The 19,028-nt window shown below is 48.8% G+C and overlaps 1 protein-coding gene across 1 annotated transcript in view; it reads right to left on the reverse strand.

Annotated features, from left to right (window-relative positions):
* The window catches only part of RBM6 (RNA binding motif protein 6), a 60,087-nt gene that overhangs the window by 7,975 nt on the left and 33,084 nt on the right, over nucleotides 1–19,028 (reverse strand). The window contains exons 7-16 of the mRNA XM_014953535.1: nucleotides 9,363–9,437; nucleotides 7,831–7,891; nucleotides 6,683–6,751; nucleotides 5,334–5,585; nucleotides 4,555–4,715; nucleotides 3,761–3,858; nucleotides 3,264–3,306; nucleotides 2,617–2,677; nucleotides 1,557–1,648; nucleotides 710–862 (exon numbers count right to left, since the gene is read on the reverse strand). Coding sequence (XP_014809021.1) covers nucleotides 710–862; nucleotides 1,557–1,648; nucleotides 2,617–2,677; nucleotides 3,264–3,306; nucleotides 3,761–3,858; nucleotides 4,555–4,715; nucleotides 5,334–5,585; nucleotides 6,683–6,751; nucleotides 7,831–7,891; nucleotides 9,363–9,437 — 1,065 coding nt within the window. The remainder of the gene's footprint in view (nucleotides 1–709; nucleotides 863–1,556; nucleotides 1,649–2,616; nucleotides 2,678–3,263; nucleotides 3,307–3,760; nucleotides 3,859–4,554; nucleotides 4,716–5,333; nucleotides 5,586–6,682; nucleotides 6,752–7,830; nucleotides 7,892–9,362; nucleotides 9,438–19,028) is intronic.

The raw sequence follows: 19,028 nt of genomic DNA on the forward strand, positions 1-19,028 counted from the left end.
TGTGCCACAGAGCATATCCATGCTAACAGGCAAAGTGGAAAACAAAGTTTCCACTCTCCTGGCATTCCTTGGGGCCAGCACTGTTGTGGAAGACCCTGCTCCCAGCACTCATGCTCAAACATCACTTTGGGGAGCTCAGAGACAGCGTTTGCTCACTGGGAGCAGCACTGAAGGGCACTGCCCCAGGACTGGGGCTCTGGGAGGGACTGCAGAGGATGTCCTACGCAGATTCCTATCTGCATTTCATCTCGGTTCACCTTTGCAGCCTTCTTGCCTCATTTTCCTGCCTGTGATGCTTGGAGGGGGCAGGAACTGTGGTTAGGGAAGAGCTGAGTCTCCGTTATTATCTGACTTGCTGTGTTTAAACATCTCTGCTATTTTTCTGTTGGCTCTGTTACAGTCACTGGGCGCTTTCAGCAGTGAGTGAAACGTGTCTCAGTTACCTGGATGTTCCCGAATCCTTTACCATATAGAAGGGATGAGAAGCCCTCACTTAATGTCAGAAGAGAAAAATTTCAGGAACTTACTCCCACCTGGCCAGAAAACAACTATGTTCCTGGCCTGCTGCTGACCCCATGTGTCTCATCGCTTTCTCTCGCTGTCCCTCCCTCTTCCAATCCTCTACAAATTACTCTCTCTTTTCTAACCTCTCTTACCTCAGCCTCCTGGCCTCAGATCTCTGATCGTTCTGACACCTGGAGGGATTTACCTTAGCAGAAGTGCTCTTCCCTTTCTCCTTTTTGTCCCTGCTGTCCCTGCTGTGTGGCTCCTTCCTTTCATTTGTCCGCTCTTGGCTCCCGTGCCGCCGCCTTCTGCTCTCCGTCGGTGATGAGCAGGCTTCTCGGTCTATCGTCACCTCCCTCTGAAAGAGGCATTTGGAACAGACTTAGCTAAACCCCTGCAATCTTCTTACTGGGCTAATTGTCCTCACTTGGCTGGGGAGACCAGCACAGTAAGAAGGAACTGCAGAGCCTCAGATAGCTGAGGGCAAAGGCTTCAGAACTTCACTAGAGCAGAAGACAATCCTCCACAGCCAGGCACTACCCTGCTCACCCAGAACATGGACATCTCAAGTATCATGAAAACAAGATGGTAGTCCCAGAGAACCTCTGCTGATGACTCTTTTTTGGCATCCTTGTAACCATTGCTGGCTGGGGTCAGGAGCAAAGAGACCACCAATGAAAACAGAGCTCTGTTGCCCATCTTTTAACACAGAGAGTCACATATCACATGTCTTCAGTAAAATCTAGCACGGATGCTCTACCCATAAGTCTGCTCAATGAAGAGGAGACCAAAATCCTCCAAAGGCAGGGCTTTGGAAGCCAAAGAAGCAGTAACTGGTCCAAAGAACAGTTAATGGGTTCCTAGCTCCTCATTAAGTCAATATTTTGGAACATGCTTCCCTTTTATACAGGTCAGAGGACTGAGGGAGAGAAACAAACCCCTCTGTACTGTCCTACGCCAGCCTGTCTTCAGGATCCAGCTGCAAACTCTCTCCAGAGAAGGGCAGTTTGTAAGAATGTATGGGGTGTAAAGCTTCCTCCCCACGCACTCACCTGGGTCCTGGGGTCGTAGTACGTCCCAGCTATGGGATCATAGTAATTCCCAGTTTCAGGATCATAGATGTATGTGGACACATCTGACGGAGCTGAAACAGAGAGACAAGAGTTAACACCAGAATCTTCCAAAGGCAGAACTTGCCTTTTACTACAAAATCACAGGCGAATATTACACTGGTGAAAGGAGCAAGAGTGGGAAAGAGTAACTTTTCTCTCCTGGCCAGAGAGGTATGAGTATCCTCACACCACTCGACCTAGATCTTCTTTTCTTTAAAGAGTAAGAAGGGAGACAGGTTTTCACAATTCTCTTGTTTTAGGGCTCTGGCAAAACTTCCACATCAAAACACATTTACAGGGACTGTGCTGAGATCACCAGACCACAACTGCTGGACCAGACAAAGACACGAAATACAGTAATTTCCCTAAGAATGGGGTAATGAAGACCAGGCTCTGTGTCCACCCACCCCAGTGAACAAGGAAGAGCTGTGCTCTTTCAAACGGCCTCCTGTTTAAAGTGATGACGCTCCCCACATCCCTTCCTTCCGCTGCCCCGTGGGTACATGAGAGCTCCCGACCAGACAGGGGAGCAAACTGTTTCTACAGGAAAAGCCAAAGGCCTTAAGGGGAGGCCAATAACACGAAGAATGCTTCTCATTTCCAAAGTGTCCTTAGTCAGAGCTCAGTGGTACCACATAGAAGTTAGAAAAACAATCAGGAGCGTTCTTCTTCCAGCTCCTGGCACTGCTGCGCGGTGTATTTTCTTGTCTCATCTAGTAATTGCCAGGCTGATTTTATCTCCTCAGCTTACCACAACAAGGGAAAGCATGCAGTAAGTTTCCTTTATCTGCATGTAGTTTTGCACAGTAAGAGTAGGGAGAAGCACATCACCAGAGAGGAAAATGTGACTAAACAAAGTTGGCAAAGGAATTCAGAAGTGGGTGTAGCAAACAAACCTACTCTTAGCCTTTAAAAATATTTTTGGGCTGATTTCTACATGTCAGTGCCCTTTTAAGGAAGAAAAGTCTCCACAGTAGGAGTGAGGCAGAGTTTAACTTACACTGTGCTCTGGTGCGTCTCTGTGATTCGTTGCCCCTCCTGTCCCTCATGCCTCTTCTGCCCTGGAGTAAGGGAACAACATAAACAGATCAGAGACTCTCTGACAAACATCATATTGCTTCTCCTCCCTCTCAAAGGCCCAAATTTCAGGAAGACAGCTCATTTAGCTACCCTAAATAGAGCACAAGCAGACATAGGTTTTCCTCTGCAGAGCAAGGGACAGTGCTGCAAAGCACGAGACCTCTGTAGCTTCCATGAATCTTTAAATGAGGTGCTCCTGGCAATCCATATCGAAGCCTCCAGCCCATTCAGTATGGCCCTGGGGAGCCCTGTAGTCTAGTAACAAGCACTAGAGAAGATTCACTCTCAGTCATCAATTAAGTCACTCTGTAAAAGCGTGGTATAGAGTAATCCAGCCCAGAACTCCCTCAAGCAGCATCTTCACTCCGACTTGCACGTCTGTGCACATTGTAAACACAGTCCTGTGGGCACAGCAGCAGCAAAGAGCACACTTGGGCATCATCATCCCATCTTCAAACACGTCGAACTCTCAGCAGCCCGAAGGGAAAAAGCCAAACAAAGTCAGGCCTATCAGCCCCAGCGCTCCCTCCCTTTCTGGTGATCTGCAGGGAAGCTGTGCAGACCTACCTGGCCATAGTAGGAATTGTCACCATGATCCCCATAGTCATTCCTGGTGAGATAAAGGTCACACGTTAATGTCAGCCTGGCTTCACGTTAACCTCAGTATACTCAAAATTATCAGCAGGACCAATGAAGGCAGAAAGACCATCTTCACTGGTCCATCCCAGGAGACAAAGAGACTTTGCAGAGAGACTCTGCTGTTGTCCACCAAGATGAATCTCTCCAACTGCTTTTTTAAAAGCCGAACCCATTAATTCCCTCACAGTGGGATTTGATGGCTGGACAACAACAACAGGCCAAGCAATATGATGATTATTCCCACACTGCTCAGCCACTGAAGCTTTTTCTAGATCCGATGCCTTAAGCAATCCAAAATATTTTTAGGTTGTAGAAACATCTGTGCTAATTCATGTGCCAACCTTTAAGCACTTGGTCTGACAACACAGCTCCAGCGTTGCAGCACATCACCCAAAGGACAACCCTACTGCCTCATCCATCTGTACCTTCTCCTCCCTGTGGCAAGATTCACTTCCACCGTACGTCCATCAATGCAGATAGGGGGATCCAGATTCTGCAGTATCTTGAGCAACCTCAGTGCCTCCTGTAAAAGGAAAGGAGAATTCCACATCCATGAGAAGGAAAAATAAGCCTGTTTCCCAAATCCAGCCTGCCTGAAAAGAAGGCTTTCTGCTTATGCGATGATCATAGTAGAACAGGAAACACAACATTTCCGTCTAAATAACAGTGAAAGGTATTTAGGATGTGAAAAAAAGGCTAAATGCAGGTTCTCTGCTTGTCTTATGACCCTTTTCAGCAGCCAGCAAGGGACTGCAATAAGCTGCTGCTGCCCTGAAGAGTTTTGGTGAACTCCCTCCAGATTTAATACCATAGCACAGCTATGGAGTCACCCAGAACCAGAAAACGTGAACCCTCCAACATGGGACTGCTGTTAATTAAGATTCTTGCCTTCTGCAGAAAGAAACCATTGAATTCAAGTTACCTGCAAACATCATATATGTGCAAGAGGTGTTCAAACTTAGGAGGGTCTACAAAGAAACATACTGAGGCAAGAAATTCACTTAAGCATCACAGCTTGTGACAAGAGACTGGCTCCTAAAGCCAGAGAGCAGTATCTGTATCAGGTATTCCCTGTGCCCAGCCAGACAGCAGAAGAGAGGACTTAGTCCAGGACAGCTACCTCAGAAATACAGTGATTTCTTAGATTTCTGTGATTTCTCCACTTCTACAGACTACAGATGCCAACAGGGGGAGCACGGGAAAGCAGAAAGCTACTTACAGCGTGTGAATCCAGTTCGATGAAGCCATAGGTCTGCCCCATCCGCCCAGCCTTGTTCTTCATGATGCGCACGCTGGATGTGGAGAGACGCACGTAGGGGGCCAGCAGCCCCACGATCACCTCTGGTGGGGTGAACCGGGTAATGCGCTTCAGCATAATCGCTGCGAAGCACAACGAGGAAGGTGGCCAGGAAAGAAAAGGTAGTTAAAAAAGATAATTCAGATCCAAGCTTATTGTGACAGCACAAGTAAAGCTAAACCCACTGGTCTGGTGGGAGGTGTCCCTGCCCAGGGCAGGGGCGTTGGAACTCGATGATCTCTAAGGTCCCTTCCAACTCTGACCATTCTATGATTCTATGATTCAAAGCAACAGCAGGGCTTCTTGCAGGTGAGTCTGGAAGCCATTGCTTTTTTTTTTTTTCTTCTCCTCTTTGCAAGATGCTCAGACTACTGCCTCCAATTGCTAACCCTTCCTTCCCGGAAAACAGAGCAGAATGTAGGGCTCTCCTCAGAGGATCTCAGCCCAGGGTAACTTCTGGCCAAAGAGACTTCTGCTGCTGTGCTAACTGTAACATCCTGAAGCAAGCTTGCCCCGAATTAACTTTCCGAAAGGCAATTTGCCAGCACCTTTGAAGCTGTACAGCCCATCATTACTTGATGTCACAATTTGCACAACACGGAAACAGCCTCCAGAGGTTTCAGTGAAATGCTGCCCTTTCTGCAGATGGCCTCATGGAGTGCAAGCAAGAGGAATCCAAAACTGGGCCCTGTGCCACTCACTTCTGCTTCCTCCACCATCCTGTGGTGTGGTTTCCTCAGCTTCTCTCTGGGAAGGCAGCTCCTGGTGCCGGTCCATGTCCCTTCTCTTCTCCTGTGAGGGTCGCCGCTCTCTCCCTTCATCCCTCTTCCTTGGCTCCTGTTCTTGAGGCTGGCACTCCTGCTGCGGAGCAGGAACCGAGGGCTGCAGAGGCTGCTTGGGAGATCCTGGTTGTCCTGATAACTCTTGCTCAGGTTTCTCGAGCTTTGTCTCTGCTGTTAGAGAGGAGAAACAGACTGGTTCCATATACAGTGTTTCAGCCTGTATTTTTCTTCTGCTATTTTCTGGCCATCGCTGCAATGCCCCTTACTAAAGGCACCTGTTGTGCCTTTAATATATTCCATATTGTGTATATTTGTATATTCCATATTTTAAGCTGTCCTCTGCAGACACAGGCTAGCTAGGTACTGCTCATCCTTCCATTATCCTTCCTGTCAGAGACAAGGGCTTTTCTGGCTGCTTTTAGGACTGGCTCTTGCCTGGACAAACGTGAATCAGGGATGGTTTTGAACATGTTCCACCCATGTCCAGGACAATCTACTTGGCAGTGAAACCCTTACTATGCCTGATGTATTCTTGAACACCCATAGCTGAGCAATATTAACCAGTAACTGCCACCCAGTCTCTGTGCAGGAGGAAAACTGGGTGCAGACCCCTGTGATCACCAAGTGAGATGCACCATAATACATTCACTGATTTTATCATGTGCCTACGTATCACAGATGAGGCAGATATTGCGTGGAAACACCCTGCCCCCAGCCTAGCTATGCAATACAGAGAAGATAAATCCCATCAAGCTGCTGCGCTCTGAAGCATCTGGCTTCACTTCAAAAGAAATCCACACCTGAGCTTCTAAAGGTGCTGGAAAGGGAAGCCAAAGCTGTAGGGCTGCGAAGTCAGACATCACCAGCCCTGTGCCTGCTGCTGAAGCTTCTTCCCACAAAGAGAAAGAAACGAGAGTGCAACACTTGGCACAGTGAAGCTCCACTCTTTCATGTCCCCCCAGAGCACCTCCCCGCTCCCGTTCTGTTTGGGCAGCGAGCAGCACGGCACAGCACACGCCAGTTGTGCAGGTAGATGTTGGGAAAGCTGCTCGCTGCCTTGCCTGGCTGGCAGCACAGCTCCTCTGGGAGAGGCTCATATGAATTTGTCTGCAGTTTGCAGCAGGCAGGGTTTTGGCTACGCTTCACCAGCAGAACCTCATGGAAAATTTGCATACGAAGCCAGTCTGCACGTGCAGCTGTGACAACGGCCCGTGCAAATCACACAGACACGAGCACAGCCCCGGAGCTGGGGAGAGCAATTCTCTTACTGAATTCTTGCTCAGCTGATGCCTCTTCTCCCTCAGAACCACCTCTGGACTCTGGGCCTGCTCTGCTCCCTGTAAGAGAGGCATATTAACGTCCATTTTTCAAGACCATTGGTCACAAAGCACACAAGAACTCATGCAAAGCTGCAGTAATGCCTGTACATGCCTGGAGGGTTGTTTTGTTTCACCCAGCAATTAAAGGACAGTCATAGAGGGGTTACCTTATCGCACATGTTCTCACAATCAACACCACCAGGACAGCAGAAGCACGCACCACAATCCAATTTCACAGCGTCTTAGAGGCCCTGTTTAATTTGCTCCTCAGCAGTTTTATTACAGTCCACAGTTGTGTTGGGCCAGCTACGCAAATTTTGCCTTCATAAGGCCGATGGAGGAGCCACAGTGCAAGGAATGCACCACCGTGGGGACAGTGCTTCAGTAAATACCAAGTTCTGCATCAGCAGTTATTTTAATGCCCTTCTGTCTGGAGTGTGCGGGTAAGAAATGCAAACCATCCGAAGTCTGCTCAAAGAGCCAGTCAAAGCTTACAGAGTGCCTGGAATACCTGCTCGTTCCAAAGAAACCAAGGGAGCGTGTTTTGGCTCTCACACTCTCCCACCCAAAAAAAGCAAAGGTGTTGGAAGGATGAGGAGAAGCTCCTGGAGAAGCAGAACTCCTCTCCACGCAACTTCTTACAGTCAGCAAGGTGAGGTCAGCAATTCAAGTCCTGGATTCACCTCTAATCCAAGAGCATCCAAAGAGTAACACTAAAAACATGCAGCTGCATCTCCCAAGGAAGGTGGGCTGAGGGGAAGCCACCTCACCTATGGCCAGCAGCACTAGAGGACACACAGCCTGTAATTCTGTGGATGAAGGACAAGCCAAAGCAAAAGGAAGGGAAGCCCTTGTGCAGGAAGACCCCTCCCCACCAAACCTCACAAGAACAGAGAGCTTGGTAGCAACCCGTCTGCATGCAACATCTTCAGTGTGGACAGGGAAAAGGGTCTAAATGAAGCCCAATTAATAACCCTCCTACACAGTGCTCAGCTAGCCCACCAAGAGGGATGCCACAGGGAAGCCAGAAGAGAACTTACTTGCCAGGGCAGATGAAACTTTTAACCCACCAAGCAGAGGGGACCAGATATACTCACCATCTCTTGGGAGCTTGCAATAGGAGCAGGAAGATCTGTAGCCCACAGTACACACCTTACACTGCAACGGAAGATGGACAGCATGAGGAAGTCATGTTTTGAAGGTAGTGGCTACAACCTAGGCCAGAAGGCCAGACCCTGCAGTGCTTTCAGAAGTAACAGCCAGGGAAAAGTGACAGGGAGAGCCTGAGAGACAGGATGGGCAACGGCAGCGGGAGCCGTGGCTGGAATGGAAGGGAACCATGCCAGGCCCCACACTGCTGGCCAGCCTGTTGTTCCTAAGGATCCTTTGCATTCTCTAATCTCAACTCACTCCTGAAGCACTGACAGAGTCCTTCTCTGAGCTAAACTTCAGATACTAATGCAATTTGTTGCACAGGGAGAGTGAATGAAGAGGTGTCTGCAAAGCAAGAGGCAGAACTGCACAAGCTCAGATGGTTCTCCCACCCAGAGCCAACGTGGAAAGAGCCAAGTGTCTCATCTTCACAGCTCTCTCCCAACACAGCATTCCTAACTTCCTGTTCAAGCTCTTTGTAAATACATTGCTTCTCTTTCACACTTTGGTTTTTTTTTTTTCTCTAACTAAAGCCCTGCAAATGCTCTGGGGCACCAGAAAGCTCTTTCAGGCCATGTGTGTGCAGCATCAGCAGGGACATATGCTCCAGCTGCTTCTCGTTGCACCGAGAGCTGTTGTGAAACCACGAGCTGGAACTGCTGTCTCTACCTGATCTCTGGAGCGTTGCGAGCACAGATGAGGCACCGAGCAACAGCTCTGCTGGCAACTGGGGTGCATCCAATTAGCCCGGATGAGGGTCTTTGTAGCCCAGTGTGACCCAGTGGCCAAGGTGGGACTAACAAGAACGGATCCCTTCTCGCCCTGCTGCAACCTCTTGGTCAGTGGGGATGCCCTTGGCTCTAGCACTCCCCCCCAAAATTGCCTGTTCCAGGAGAAGCTGGGAAGGGCACGGGAATAAAACTGACCCTGGGGTCTCCCCAGAAATGGGCCAGTCCCCATTTGTACTTGGACTCACTCCTGTGCTTCCTTCCCTGCTGCATTTACTGCCCTCAAATCCAGATGGCAGGTTCCTGCGTGAGACAGAGGGGTGGTTTGCAGGGTTACGCCGGTGAAAACCCTGGTTACCTGGGCAGTGAAGACCTGAAGTTACACACGTGGAGCAGAGCGAAAGCCTGTTCCATTTGGGTCGGCAGAATCACAGTTTCGTTTTGGTTTTGAAGGAGAAAGGCTTAACTGCTTTCCCCACACATGAAAAGGGAATCACTGCATAGGGATGAAACTGCTTTGTGCATAAAACACTTCTACTTGTACCAAAGCAACGTGTGCTCATAGGGGGTACCAAAGACAAGGCAGGGAAACCCACCCAAGTTTAGAAGAGGCAAAACTGAAGTAACAGGACAGATATTACTCTTAAGGATCTCCAGCCACTGAGCAGATCTCTAACCCTCCTCTCTGCTGCCAGTGCCGTGAGAGCCAGCAGGGGAAGCACACCACAGCTCTCGGATTCCATACTTACACGTTTGCAGCGCCAAAACTCTGGGCACGGGGTGTACTCAAGGGTCACTTCTTTGCCACCGATCGTAAGAGTTCCCTGTTGAGACAAGGGGGGAAATGACGAAACGTGCCCAGCACACGCAGGTCACTCAGAGGCAAAGAAAGGGGTTAAAGGTTTTGCAAGTGAAACAGGGTGAAAGGGGGAGAAGGTCCCCCAGTTCAGTTAGCTGGAGCTTTGCCATGGAAGTGGACGGGAAACTGCCTGTGCCCTGCTCTAGCACGGGGCTACGAAGCTCCAGAGGAATGAGGCAGAAGAGGCTTTGCCACCTCCCAGGAAGAGCAGAGCCACAGTAAGCAGAGCACGAGAGGGAACCTGCTTTAACCTGCTTTTGTCCACGTGCTGGCAAGGGGCAGGGGGACAGCCTCCTTCATACCAGCCACCACCAGGCTGGCCTCGAGGCAGCTACTTCAGGAAGGACACAAGGAAAAATGCCAGCCAGGGGAAAGAATTGTCATACTTGGGTTAGTCTTCATGTCACTCATGAAAGCCTGGGTTTCCTCCAGAGAAATATGCCAGTACGTGGCAAGGCCAGTGGCTCTGCAGCCAGTCCTTGGTGGGGCTGGCCTCAAGCACCTGTGTGGCAGCAGCAGAGGAGCTCTGCTGCCAACAAAGACTCACTGCTTTCAGCTCCAGGCATCACACTTTGGAGACATCTCAGGAGCCTAATACATCCTTAAGCTTCACTGAAATGCAGATGATCTAAGGGTGAAATGAAGTCGTAGGTGAAAGTTCCCCAGCTCCTGCCCGGAGCAGTCCATAAGAGCAGTGAGTAGAAAGGATTTCTGGTGGTTCTCATCTGCTGTGGACGACACACCATACCTGGGCATGCAGGATGCAAGCCCAGCCACAAATGTACAAACCCCTGAGCCACCTCATGTCACTGGAGGCGCTGCCAGACCACGCAGTCTGTATTTCCCGATACCACAATATGAGACTTGGTGACAATAATGAGACGCAGACCCATGTCTCTCAAGTCCCAGGAGAGCAGTCGCTCTTCTGGCCCATTGCTGGATGGTACAGACAGATGTCAGGGAGCTGTAAACGGCCCCAAGCTATTTTGGGGATCTCTGGTGAGTCAGAAGCTTCCCAGGTACTCTGACCCAGTAGCCTAGTCATGTGAGAGCTCCCAGAGCAAACCATGAACATGAGAAAACAAGTTCCCAGAGTCATTATTCAGCAGTCACGATACACCCATGCATAAATTGCTGTGCAGAATGTGAGGGAGATGCTAGGGAATATGTGAAGTAGGAGGGAAGAGTTCATGGGAGGGAATCACCACTCAGCACCGGTACAACAATAATCCTTTAACCCCTACGAAAAAACACAGCAGGGAAAGCTGGAGACCACAGATTCTGCCCTGTAAGTTCAGGTTCCACCACCTCCCTTTTGGCAGACTGCCTTTGGTGGATCAAGGCTGTCCTTTCCCACCAGACCTGTACCTGCTGAACACTTCAGGGGTTTCCTTTCTGCCCCCGATCTGTTCCAGCATTGCTTTCCCATGTGGACTTGCCATCGCCTCTCAGAAAGCTGAGCCGTTCCTGGACCCTGCTGAGGGCTGGTGCGTGCACCCAGAGCACAGTGTTGCAACCTCAGGTGGAAGGAATCTCCTCCAGGTCTATTCACACCATGGAATATTGCCCATTCCACATGTCCAGGAGAAGGTTCGCACCTTCTTTAAGGCATGTGAGGAAACACAAGTGAGAAAGACAGAGAAATGGAAATCAAGGCTGTCCCACTAGGACTGTTGGTCCCTCTGAGATGGAGGTGCTCCCTCTCCCAGGCAGGTCACCCATCACACCACACACTCAAGAGATGGGCAGTGGCAGGAGAGCAGGCTAGAAATGCCCTTGTCTCTCTCAGGAGCCCCTGAGCCCAGGCAGGGAGAGAAGGCAGGGTGCACATCCTCCTGAGCAGAGCTGTGGCCACATCTGTCAGCCCAGGAGAGTCCCTGGAGCCAGCAGCTCCTCAGCGGGCTCTTCCAGCCCTGCCTGCGAGCTTGGGAAACAAGGGCAACTAGATCTGAGGACACTTCCTCTGGTAGGGCAGGGCATCATATACAGCTTCATCCTGCTACCAGCCATGAGGATAAAACTCACCAGAAAGCCTTCAGATTATTTTTGGTTTTATGGAAGATGGTTTTTAAGCACATGTGGTGCTGGTCTCTACTGCAAATTCAGTTCTCAGAGATTGCAGAAAGTGTCACTTGCATAATTACTCCCTAATTTCCTTAACACCCTGCTGATTGCCTGCTCACTTTTTCAACAGCTTCTCTCTTACTGATTTCTTCTTGATAAAGTCATTTTCAAGGTTGCAATCATCATTTAACGCACCAAAATGAGTCCTTCATTTAGGACACACATTGTCAGGATTCACTGACTTTAAATCCCTCATTCCCCCATTGTTCCTAGATTCCACCCCAAATATTTTCAGAATCTTTATTTCCTCTAGTCCCTGTAGCTGCTTATTCCTTTTCATCTACATGTTCTTCCTTTTTCTCTGCAAAACGTTTTGCATAATACTCCAATTCTCAGTTCCCCACTTTCAATTGAGCAGCTCTTTGTGAGACCACAAAGATTTTCACAGAATTTCAGGGAACAGTGCTAGGGGGGGAAAAAAATAAAGGTAAACCCAAGAATATGCCACATGAACTCTCTGGTCCCCAGACTGTAAGAATCCCTTCCACATTCAGACATTTTATCCTGGACCTCTCTCGCCGATTCACCTGGACAACGCCCGTTAATTCTTCTCCTTGCAGATTTTCAACATCCTGTACTTCTGAGCAGTTTGGCCTTTTCTTTCTAAATCAGTAGGCTACTGAAATGTCTCTCTGGTCCTCCCAGTCAGGAACCTCCCCCTCAAAGCCAGCAGTAAACACACAGTTGACTCACCAGTGAAGGGTTTGAAAGGCAGCACAGCTCTGCAGCACTCGAACACCGAGCTCTCAGCCGTGGAAATCCCTAGATTTCCAAGGGCACGAGCAGCTTCTATATGCTGGGTTTTTTTCTGAATTGCCAAATTCATCAAAACAGAGCTTCAGGATTTCACTGCTGGGAACGGTGTTTCAGGCAACTGTTCGATATCTTTCCAACACAGTTATACGTGCTTTTTCGCTTAGAGGTCTGCTGGAGATGCAATACTGGATTCTAGTCTGATACATTTCAGTACAAGCCATTTCAGCTGAAGCTACTAAAAAGATCTGCATCTTCTGGAATAATAGCCGATGGGTGAGTATGTAAATATTACTGCCAGTAGACTCTGACCAACTGAGCAATCCCATCGTGAGATGGTTGCCATAAAACCGTGAAGCCTGTTTGCAGAAAGCGCACTCAGCGAGTAGCAACACTCCGAAACCCTTCACTGAGTGGGGACAAAACCCACAAGTGACTTTAAGAGAGAGAAAGAAAAAGGGGAAATCCCCTTAGCCACGCTATCCATGGGTGATGAAATCCTTCTAAAAACACTCTGGAGACCGCATGTCAGCCAGGCACAAGGCTTCAGCAACAAAACTCCGGTTTTACTAGAACAGTTTCCAAGCTCTTCGTCACCAAAGGCAGTTAAACCAGAAGCATTAAAAAAATATCAGTAAGATCCAAGTGGTAAAAGTAACCTTAACTCTATACAAAAAACCAGACCACACTCCTACCACATGTGATGTCCACTCATGAGGTCAGTTTTAACTCATCTCTTGTTTAACCTCTTTGCGATCGTACCGCTTTAGGAAGGAAGGAACTCACCCTCCTGCTCCCAACAGAGGTCCCGTGGGCAGGAGAAGTTGTGCAGGAAGGTGAGCACGGGTCAGTCTCATCACACTTCCCTGGGAAGCTTCTGAGAGGGCCAGGAGACAGACGGCTGCAGGTCAGGCCCGGCACGGGTTGCCCACTTCAGCTGCTCATCTCCCAATTAACATTTACAGTTGGCATGCTGGTATTTTTCATGCTTGTTGACAGCCTTCTAATGATGCTGACTGGGGGATGAGGAGGGGAAGAACTTGCCAAAAAAGTATCTCTGTGCTCTCCAAGACCGAGACGACAGAAGAATATAAATCATCGATGTCAAACTTTTTGCTAACTGTTTCTCTGAAAAAAAATGTAGAGCATCCAAGAGTGACCTAGAAAATTTGAAACACGGAGAGCTTTCGTAGCAGGGCACGCTCCCTCGAATCAAACCAGGCTTTTGCTTTAACTGAATTTGGCCGAACGTTAAAACCTTCAGTAAAATCTCACTTTGGAAGCTTTTAACAATGAGCTGACAGCTCTTCAAGCTTTCCACCCCATGGGTCACGCTTCAGCAGCTACCACCGGGGCTGAGGAACCACACGGAGACAGGGATGTAGCAGCTGTGGAAAGCTGTGGGGGAAGCTGGAGTCTGCTCCAGCACCTCCAGTGGGATGGCAACCACACGCCACTGTCCCTTGTCACACCAAAGGCCGTGGGTACCTGACTCAGGGGAACAGTCACAGCTTTACAGACGACACACCTGGAGCGGCGCAGATCATTTTTGGACCAGAACCAAGGCTCAGCTCCGGAGCCCCCAAATCTACAAGGATCAATAAGCCAAAGTTTCCTCTTTGGCTACAACCAGAGACCAGCAACCAAGGGAGGGCAGGAGGTGCCTGCACCACAAGCGAACCATATCCAGATCTCCTCCAGCAGCTGGCTCGTGCAGAAAAGCAAACACCACTTCAGCTAATTATTTCCTTATATTGTTCATAGTTTGCTTAAATGGAACAGATCCGTGCCATGAACTGAAAGGTTCTGGTATCCTTCTGGCTGAGTAATAACCAAGTCAGAAGACCGACATGGTTCCACGTGTTAAAACCAAACTGAAAATATCGTTTGCAAACATATAAAATTGCATATGAAGATTATGACAAAAGAATGCTCATGGGCAGCACAGCAAAGCAGTCACATTAAAATACCAGAATTAACCTTGTTTCCATGATGTTAATTCAACCCTCTTATGCATATTTACTATAATTAGGATGGTTATTCAAAAATCATTATACATCCGTCATTTAAAGATTATTTAAAGCGATTAATGACTGGTGTTTATTGCCTCGGGGAGGCTCAGACAGTACCCCAGGAGGCAGCCTGGGAATGCAGAGGGAGCCCATGGTCCCAGCAGCAGTTCCTAGACCAGCGAGGTCTCACCATCCTCAGGGGATTTTCCAGTCCTGGCCTCCAGACGCACTGGTCAGCACAGGGAGACAAGGGGCTGACAGCAGAACCCGGGTTATCTAATCGTAACGGCAAATCAGGCTGCTTTCAGGTTTTGCTCCTATCTGAGCACGGATTATAAATGCAAATATAACAACTCCAACCACGACGCAATGTAAATTACATGCTGGCATCCTGTTTCTCTGGCACGGCTCTTGTCTCTGCAGAGAGGCCGGAGGAGAGATGGCAGGGAGAGCACAAGGCTCCCTCCCTTAAGGAATTCATTTTCCGATAAAGCAAACAGACGGGGCCAAACACCAAAGGTCCCTCTAACCCACCCATCCCCAGCTGCTCCGGGAATTCAGGAGGCAGCAGCTTCCCAGGACAGAGCAGAGGGCCAAGACCAAGGCACCTGGGAGGATAAGAAACCAGCTGGATATATTTCAAAACAAGATCATCTCAGCCACAGAAACTGGCTTCTCATCCCATTTTTTCCATATGCTGAAGTTTTTATCTCCCAGCTCCTTGGCAGCTGCTGCACAAGGGACTCAACTCTGCAGAGCAACAGGCAGTACATCTGCTTACCTTTGACAAAAAGCAGATGAGAAAAGCTGTGAACCCACAACCCATCTGTAATTAAACATTTAGAAAACAGAGCGCAACGTGGAGAAATGAAGAAACGAGAGCAATGCAGCCTGCTGCCGGGTGGTGCAGCAATCTGGCATTTCCTACAGGAACAGTAACTACAAGCAAACTCCTAAAATAGTGGAACTTTCCCCAGGTCTCTCAGCCCCCTTCTCCAGCTCCCTAACCATTTGTGGCTCAGGGACTTCTTTTCACTAGCATGATCTATCAGTGTCCAGTGCTCTACTGTTGAGTAGCCAACAGGCAAAGCAGAAGATCCGAGATAATACAGGGAAAAAGGACAGTCTGACAAGTGGTGGATCCCTGGGGAATGGTTCCATCACCCAACAGATCCAAACAACCTTGCTGCGTATTATCATGACGGGTCTCTACCAAGACTAACACTGAGATGAGTCTTGCACACTAGTTGTGTTAGTGGTCACCTGGAAAGGTGACCACTGTTTGGCTCCTGGGCATCAGCAATGCTGAAGAGCTCAAACCAGGACAACGTGGTATCACCTCGAAGCACTCAGCAGTGAGGCAATCATCTCAACAGTGCTCTGACGCCAACCAGCATGGCATGCTCAGGGCTCACCCTCTTCAAGGTCAGGGGAGGCTTGAGACTGAGAGTCCAAAAATCAATCCTGATGTCACCATCAATCCTGAGTTAACAGAACATCATTTCAGGCACTAAAATGATGGCACTAACACAGAACTGAGGCATTAGGAGGATGACTTAAGAGAGTCCTAAAGATGTAGTAGCTAAATATAACAGATGAAGATGCTACACAAGGATTACTTCGTCCCAGATAGTCCTCAGTGCCTCTTTTTCAAACACCTTTCATACAAAACCCATTACCCACTTGCACTGGGACCATCTACCATAACACACAAGTTTCCATTTCCACACACTCCCAGGGCAGCCCTCTTGAGGTCTCCTGGTCTGCCTGGTCATCCAGGTCATTTGTCCTTTAGCAGAAGGTGCCCATCTGCATCCTTTATTTCCACAGACACCCCATCTAGCCTGCTGAGACACCTCCTGTTTTCTTCCTACAATTTCTAAATTCCCTGGATACCAGCCACTCTTTTTAAGCAAGTCCCGGCATCTTTCTAGAATCCATCTCCCCTCACCGACATCCTTTTTTGCAAACTTACACAGAAATTGTCTTCCAGACTATGCCAGCTCTCTACGTTTTTATTGCCTGCATTTTGAACTCCAATTCACTTCCAAGTTAGAACTTTTAAAAGTGCGTATCTTTTAAACACAGCGTTTGCTTCCCATGTCAGCACACTCAGTCCTGCCCTGAGAACGCCACCAAAGCCGTGCAAGCTCCTTGTGGTGGCTCCAAGAAGGATAACAGCGACGTGTTGTAGCTTATAAAACCACACAATGTGCTGAGGACTCCACTTGCTCTAGGGCCGGCCTTGGGTGGCAGGTGATGGGAATGGCTTCTCTCTTCTTTAAGGAGATTTCAACACATCTGAAAGTTTTCTTCGATCTAGGGAAGCCAAGTGGAGCTTCTACCCACCCTGACGTCTCCCTGTCCAGCTTCCCTCATCTCTCTGAAGAGGGCACCTTTGCAGAGCAGCACCATAGGATCACTGGAAAAATGTGGAAATTTTAAAATGAAAGCTTTTCCTTTACAGTATGAAGGGGTCAGAACAGGGTTTCTAGGAAATAACAGCTCCAAGGGGCACAATTTCTGTGCTCTGGTGTTAGGGATTGCGCTCCCACTCCACAGCTAAAGAGAAGCATGGATGGTGAAGGACTTACTGCAGGGTAAGCTAAGAAGGTCACAAATATCAAACTCTTGTTCCAGTGCTCAAAAAAGTATCAATCAGGTTGAATCCTCTACTTGAAACGTATACTTAAACTATCAAAACTTAAGAGTATTTAAATATTTAGCATATTGAGTACCATTATTCATAGTCGGCTCTAGGGAAGGGTCCACATGGCTCTGCCTCATCTATATTCATTTTCTCGTTCACCATCGTCTATTGCCTGGACTCTATTTGAACAACAGCAGTTTCAAAGACTCCCTTTGCTCCCAACACAGGAATTTCCCTTCTCCCTTCAAAGTGCTGCTCTAATGCCCGGACATATTTCTCAGTATTTTGTTACATGGCTACCTTCTTCCTCAAAGGTCATCTCATCCCATAACGCTGTTACACAATATAAAAATCAAGCCTGTGAGCACAATGCACTAATTCACCTTGGGACCTTCCTGTGCATTTCCCCCAGGGGTACCTTACAATTAGCAATGGCCATAAGGAAACTGGGAGAACAATGAAGAAAGGCCCAGCTCATGGATTTGAAGTACAATATCAAAACACTAAAGAGCAATTCCAAAGCAAAATCATGCTGGAAAAAAGTCAGGTTGGAAAGCTCTGCCTTAAAGGGGTAAATTTATTTGATTAAGCATTTAAAGACCCCACACCCAACCAAAAGTGTGTCCTTTTGCTAGAACATGTACCCATGGGATTACATACCAGTTCCAACACGGTTTGACCTGCGTGGTGACCAGAGCACAGGGTGTTCTGCGCAGCAGCAAACGTTCCCTAAAAACACACTGACTGTAAACGGGGAAGAGAGCAGTCCAGAGGCTCCCCCAAACCTGCCTCCAAACTCACTTCTGTGCCCACTAAATAAAGCACCAGGAGCCTTCATTGGCTCAACCTCTCCACAGGACAGCCTCTCTGCTGAAAGGAAAAGACCCCAAAACCCTGGGAAAAGCGAACAGCTCCAGATGAAAAGAGGGTTTTGTCCTTTGAAACTTTATTTCTCAACATGCCTAAATTCCTAGTTAATGGCAAAAGTGGGTGCCTGATACTGACTCCCAAAGGATAAGAGGGAGAACCCTGCCAGATGCCAGGGGGGAATGGACCAGCAGTACAACACCTACCTGTGTCATCTCAGTGATGATTCCCAGCACCTCATTGGGATCTTGAGGTGGCTTGTCCAAAAGCTAACTCCAGTTCCTCAACAGTCACCCCCGGACAGAACCACAAGGCAGCTGGCACATCTTCAGGCTGAAACATGGACTGATTTCTACACCTGAGCAGTTGCTGCTTCTTAAGAGAGCTCTTCTTAAGAGCTGATTTGGGAAATGGCTGCTCTTGGGTCAGTATTTGCCCAAGAAACCTGGCATGGTGTGAGCGTGGAGTGATCTGAGCCCTCTGGAAGGAAATGAGCTTCTGCCCGCCTGGCATGGATGCGAGGTAACACCAGTGGTGTCACAGCTCCCCACAGGACCCAGCAGCTCCTCCTTTACAGGAGCACTGAGGTTTAAGAGGTTCACCCAGGAAACTGCACTACACATCATCCAGACCCCTCCTTCCTGACAAATTCCCAGAATTGCTGAAGAAAGGAGCTTATTGCCTTGTCAAGGCACAAGAGGCAGAAGAAGTGACTCTCCAATGTGATATGCAGGCTCCAAGACTGCGCTGGCTGACCTCAGCTCTTCAGGAAAGTCTGGCCAGGGAGGTGAGTGTGCAGGAGAGCAGTTCCTATGATAACCCTGACCCCGGGGAAGGAAACGAACAGGATTCCCCATTGTGCCCCAGCTTGGCTGCATCCCTAAGGGACTGGGAAGGGGAAACAGCAAGCAGAGACATCTCTGTAGACTGTCACATAAGCAGCACAGTAATGGGTGGCTCAAATATTGTCACTTGAACCTCTTCCAGGGCTCCAGCACCCAGGGATGTACCACGCCAGGTAGAGACCAGCCCACAGGGCATCGCTGCAGCCCAAGGGTACTTGCCTGCAGCCCCCCCTGCACCACAGCAACCACTGGGGCAGCAGAGGTGATGCTTTGGGCTGCTCCTCTCACTATCAGATTGATCAACC

The sequence above is a fragment of the Calidris pugnax genome, unplaced genomic scaffold (assembly GCF_001431845.1).
Source record: "Calidris pugnax isolate Ruff unplaced genomic scaffold, ASM143184v1 scaffold247, whole genome shotgun sequence".
Lineage (NCBI taxonomy): Eukaryota > Metazoa > Chordata > Aves > Charadriiformes > Scolopacidae > Calidris > Calidris pugnax.